The sequence below is a fragment of the Lonchura striata genome, chromosome 6 (assembly GCF_050655825.1).
Source record: "Lonchura striata isolate lonStrDom1 chromosome 6, ASM5065582v1, whole genome shotgun sequence".
Taxonomy (NCBI): Eukaryota; Metazoa; Chordata; class Aves; order Passeriformes; family Estrildidae; genus Lonchura; species Lonchura striata.
The window spans coordinates 12,077,517-12,083,454 of record NC_140708.1 but is presented as its reverse complement, the minus strand read 5'-3'; the positions used below and the strand labels follow the sequence as shown (position 1 = coordinate 12,083,454).

Here is a 5,938-nt window from a genome sequence, read left to right as displayed (position 1 = left end):
TGCCATGGGAACAAAGGCACAGGAGTGCTGCAAATCTGTGTTTAAGGTGTAACCTTGTCTCAAGAATGTGTTTCACTTACATGCTGTTAACCAAGAACTTCTTCCATTTCCCATGACCTCCCCCTCAAAAATAACTCTTGCATTTTAAATAGTTAATGAAAAGCTTTAATTGTAAAGGGGGATATTGAATGTTCAACATTTCTGAGAATTGGGTTGCTTATTTAAAAGCTGTGAGTAGATTTTGAAAAATGAAACTACAGAATCCCAGGTTGGAAGAGTTGGCCTGAGTAACACTACAATTTTGGGGTCATCCCTCCTCTCAGAACAATGTAAGCTGTCACATTATTTGAAGTCTATGAAGTGACAATTACATGGATGAGAAAAAAAAATATAGTTCTCTTCCTGCTTAAGCATGTATTTACTTACCAGAAAATGTCCCTTTGCAAAGGCACTCTTTTATCCGATTAGCTTTTCTGACATGAAATGCTTTAGTAATCTCTTGATTCATGAAGGCTTCTTTATTCATAATATTCTCCACCATCATTCGCAAGTCAAATACTTCCAAGATTTCAGCAATCTGAGCCAGTCTGGTGAGGTCTTTTTCATTTTCATCCAGTTGGCCTGTGTATAAAAACTGCAAAACAGTTTTAAAAGGTGCAGCCTGCACAGAGGAATCCATTTTTACCACAGTTACAGGACATGTCCGTTTTGAGACAGGATTCACTTGCATTTCCTTGTGCACACTAACAAACCCCTTACCCCAGGATGACAGAGATCTTGCTGCAGAGTTTGTTTCACCAGATTCAGGTTCTAGCATGTTTAAAGACTCACTACTTTCTGGTGGGGGAATTTTAACATCAGGAGATTTTAAGGATGCCTCGTCACTGTCACTGTTTGTCTCAAGCTGACCTGTCAGAACATCCTTATTTGTATTTTCTTTATTACACTGTGTATCATCCGAGTGTGGACTTTCTTCACATTCCATTAAGAAAAGGTCATAAAACTTTGAAGAGGAGGTAGCTAGGTAAATCTTGTGAGCAAAAATGCAGTCCTGCTCCTGAAGAACAAACATGACATCTGCACACAGTGGGCTGTCCAATAAATATCCAGCTTCATTCATGTTCGGCGTGGGACACTCAGGAATTTTGATAACAGGAGGAGGGGCTTTTGGAGGTAGGAATGGAGCCTGAAGCAAAGGTTTTTGGACCTTCTTCAAATGAGATTTCCAGAATTGCAGGTGTCTTCTGGAGATCAGGGCAGCTCTAATTGCATTGTCAAACACATCTTTAATTCCAAACTGGTCAAATACACTTGTTTCATAGTAGGGTATCCCGAGTTCCTTGGCAACCTCTCTGCCTCTCTCTGGTGGCAAAATGTCTCCCCTTTTTATCGGCCTAGGGTAAACAAAAAATGAACCTTGTCACACAAAGTTACACTAGAAAACGTGGAATTTTACCAAATATTCAGCACTAAATCTGAGATAACTATCATTCAAATGAAACAAAACATAAAACTAAGCACACAGAGCCCTTTGGAAATCTACAATCATGACTCCATAGAGTTTTAGAATATACTTCTAATTTCATTTAAGTTTGGTGGTGTCTTTGCAATGTTACTAAATATATGTAGAAATCATTTAGGCAAAATGGAGCTGCCTCTTACTTAAAGTGAAATTTACAGTATAAACCTTTGATAGGATACTCAAGAACTTTCATTATTTAAAAAAACCTCCTACCACCCCTTACTACTCAGATATTCTGTCACAACCATCATTTAAAGACAAATGAAAATTCTCATGACATAAAAAATGCCAGAAATACAGCTAAATATGAAATGGAAATATTTCTTAAGCTCATGCTTTTTAAAGAAAATCATAGTAGCTTACAACAAAAGAGTAACAACACACGCTGGAAGAGATAGGCTTGTTTTGGCTGCAGAAGTATTATGTGGGAAGCAATGAATTTCCAGAGCAGCTCTAGTACATGACACAGGGTAAACAAACCAGTAAAAAGTCTGGGCGAGGATCCATTTTCCCAGCAAAAAAAAACATTTCCCCAGAAGACACGACCCAAGAGTGTGTTCTCTGAGCCCACCATATTGGGCAGACACGAGCTGGCACAGATGGAACACGCCCCAGACAACAGCTTGCTGAGTGCCAGCTAATAACTAACCAGTTCAGGTGGCAGGAGTCTGTGCCAGACACACAGACTTCTGACTCAAACTTACTAATGGTTAAATCAGGGAGCAGGATTAGGGCAGAAGAGGAGTTTTGAAAAATGGTCATTTCCTTTTTTTAAAGAGTCAACCAAAAAGCCCACCCCACCCTCACAACAAAGAAATGTTTAATAAACAAACAGACCTATAAAAATCATATTGCTAAGTCAAGAGTTTGACTGCAATGCAATACAAAGTTTTCTAAGGGCTCACAAGGAATTAATTCAATCTTTTTACGGAAATTTGTTACAATACAGTCATTAATTACACAATCATGGATATTATTTCCATGAATCTGGTCTCATTGAAATTCCCATAAAAGGAATAAATTAGAAGCAAGCCAGTTATTGTGGGATTGTTGTGGCCAAATATGTGGTTGTATTTTGTATCTGGGAGAAACAAAGCTTCTCTAGAACAATCCCCAAACTCTCTTTTAATCTCAGAACTTTTAGAAGTTTAATTTGCAACCATTTCATTTTCTGCTATGATCTAGGATCACATTTAACAAAAAAAAAAAAAGGAAAAAAAAAAGAAAAAAAAAAAGAGAGAATTAAGAAAATTTGAGTAGAATCTGACAATCTGACAGTTTAAAACAGTGCCTGACAATAGTGAGAGGGTAGGACATGATACACATGTTAATGGAGTAAAACATGTAAGAAAACATTCAATAATCATTGCCATCTCTATCTTACTGTAGTGTTCTGCCACTCAAACACTCTTAAGATACCCAGTGTGCAAAAATTTTGTGGGAAACTTAATAACTGTGTGTGTTAAAGAACTAACCAACTCGGACAACAGAATAAAAAAAAGAAGAAAGCACATACATTCTCATTGTACAAAAAAAAGGAAATTAGGCTCTCCAGTTTCTCTTTCACAAGTGTTGTACCTGACTACCAAGGTGATTTTTTTTTTTTAAATTCTCATTTTTGTTTAAACTTTACCTTGCCAGAGGCCGTCTGGCTCTGTTAACAGCCTCGAGATCTGCATAGCGGAGATCCAGCTGGCAGCCCACCAGAATGACAGGTGTGCGAGGACAGAAGTGCTTGATTTCTTGATACCACATTGTTTTCACATGATTCAGGGAATTAGGATTAGCAATTGAAAAGCACAGAACAACAACATCGGACCTAGAAAGGTAACAAGAAAATACCTGATGAAAACAAATGACTTTTGTTATAGTTTCGGCTATTTCCGTTACTAGTCCGCTCTGCTCTTTGACAAACGTGCTGACACCCAGATGTCAGAATACATGTTGTTCGTGCAGAGGTGTGAGAGAAGCTACACATTTCACCACAAAAGCATGGGAGCACAAAGCCACATACCCAGGAAGCACTGCCCCTTCATGCTGAGATGATCCCAGCACATGTGAGCGGAGCACTGAGAAGAGAGGTAGGGCTTTCCATTCTCTACTTTTACACAGCAGTTACTCACTGGCTGCCACTGCTCCAGAAACAATTCTGCTGACTGGACACCTAAATTGCAGTTCAAAGATCACTGGTGCTTAGGAATTAGAGAGGAGTTGTGCAAAACTTCAGAACAGCCACACAGGCAGACACAGATCACTTGTGAACTTGTCATGGAGAAATACCTTTACTACACTGTTTGAAGTACTGAGGTGGTTGCTTTCGCAATGTGCTTTGCACAGCAATTCTCCAGCATCTTTAATAAATAACCTGTTAGAAGGGCAAACTACTGCAGAATGACCACTTCTACAATATCAGCAAAAATAAACATTACAGTGAAAATAAGGTCAATAAAGCACAGAATAGGACAGTGGTTTAAATTAGAGTAAGCATGGTAATATTTGTAGGCTTTTAAAGGTTACTAAGAAAACAGAAACAAAATAAACTTGCTTCACTAAATAAACTTGCTATATAAATTCTAAGTATGAGGATTAAGGTTGACAATTCATCCACTGAACCACAGCCTAACTCTTGTCAGAGCTGGCACCCAAAGGCAGAGAAATGATTGAATACTTGTCTCAGGGCATACCTAACTAGAGGTAAGTTCATTATTTATAAACAAGCAGTTCTCAAGCTCTTGGGTCTCTTATGGGAAAATAAAAAAGAAAATAAGAAAAAAAAGTTGAATTTAAACTCTTGAGAAAAATTGAGAAGAAGGGACATTTTGAGGAGGCAACTTACTGCTTCAGAATTGTCAGTAGGATAAACTCAGCAATACCATCTCTATCTCAGTTTTATTATTCTTTAATTTAGCACCAATGTGTTGTATCTGCAGTTTGTGTCATGTACAGAGCATCAGCAGCAGTGAATCTTAACATTCACCTTTTAAATAATGAAATACCTCCTCAGTAGTGCTGCTTTCTGCATTTCACTGAGGGCATAGATCTATCCAGCTATTTCTAAAGATAGCTGCACACAATACGGAGACTGCTGTGAGCATCAATTTAATGCAAGAGACATGCTCCTGCTTCAAATTTCTGTCTTATATAAACTGCAACACATCTGTCATATCTAGGAACAAGGCTTTTTCAAACTGGAAAGTTCTCTAGGTAAATAGTGAAGGGCTAAGCAGCCAACACAATGGTCTGTTGCATAGCTGAGGCAAACATGCTTTAAGCTCAAAATTGCTCTAGTCAAGGTCAGCTAGGAGTAAAACCTAAACCCCAGCAGACATTTGCTCAGCTCCCAGAAAGAGAAATCCATGTACAGCTGATGCACAAAAAACTCTGTGTTACATGTATGGTCAATTGTTGTTTAATTCAAGGCCATCACAATTGCTGGAGTGGCAAGCGTTGGCTGCCCCTAAAAAAACTACAGCAAAGCATCTCACAGAGACAGCCTGTCAGCATCCTGCAGAAATGAATACCTGAGCCCAGTAACTGCACTCACGAGGACCCAACCCTCCTGACTTTATAAGCCACAAATCACATCTTCCAAAAACCAGAAGGAAACAACTCCATCAGGCATTCACAGGCAGGACACAGCAGGTCCCCCAGGTGGTTGGGGCTGGGCTGGGCACAGTCTGTGCTCCAGAGGGAGCCAGGGTGAGCCGTGTTCCTGGGCAGGCCCAGAGCACCCAGCAGGCTGGCCCCAGCACAGCCCTGCGTGTTGCCAAGGGAGTATCATGTTTTTGCCACCATGGTTCTTGAGCAGCTCCTTGCCTCTGACCTTTGCTGGGCAACTGTAAAACGGAGATGAGCAAAGTTGGGTTCGTCCAAATCTCACTGCACTGCACTAACAGGACATTGTTTCCTTACTGCCTTCCACATGAACAGAAAAACAGAATAAAGAGGGGGAAAAAAGTGATTTGCAAATTATTTATCCCGTGTTAAAACCTGGACTTCCCCATAAAACAAAGATTCCTGAGAGTTCTGCACTGGGCAGAAAGAAATTAATGGTTCTGTGCCATGAACAGAATGGATGGGAAATCTCTGGGTAGTGGCAGAATTCACACACTGAACCAGCACCACAGCTGGCTCTGCTAGCTCACAAAATGCAGCCACTCTGTCATAATAAATTAAGTTTTCATTCAAGTCATAAGCACAATTTGCACTCAGTACCAACTGGAGACAGAAATGTATGAGGAAGATTAACCAGCTACATAGAATTGTGAGCATTTGAGAAAACGTATCCTTTGGAAACTTTAATTAAAGTACCTACAATCCTACTAATGTCAAAGGCACATTTACAACTTGCTAACACCGCAGTATAAAGTTTGGTTCGACACTTGCTCATAAAAAGCAGACCCTGTCAGGTTAAAA

At 39.6% G+C, this 5,938-nt stretch overlaps 1 protein-coding gene across 5 annotated transcripts in view; it reads right to left on the bottom strand.

The window, feature by feature from the left end:
• The window catches only part of RHOBTB1 (Rho related BTB domain containing 1), a 49,113-nt gene that overhangs the window by 8,156 nt on the left and 35,019 nt on the right, over positions 1-5,938 (bottom strand). For all 5 annotated transcript variants that reach the window (XM_085583202.1, XM_021535278.3, XM_085583200.1 and 2 more), the window contains 2 exons: positions 3,156-3,341; positions 427-1,394 (listed from right to left, as the gene is read on the bottom strand). In XM_085583202.1, coding sequence (XP_085439328.1) covers positions 427-1,394; positions 3,156-3,277 — 1,090 coding nt within the window. In that variant the 5' untranslated portion in view covers positions 3,278-3,341. The remainder of the gene's footprint in view (positions 1-426; positions 1,395-3,155; positions 3,342-5,938) is intronic.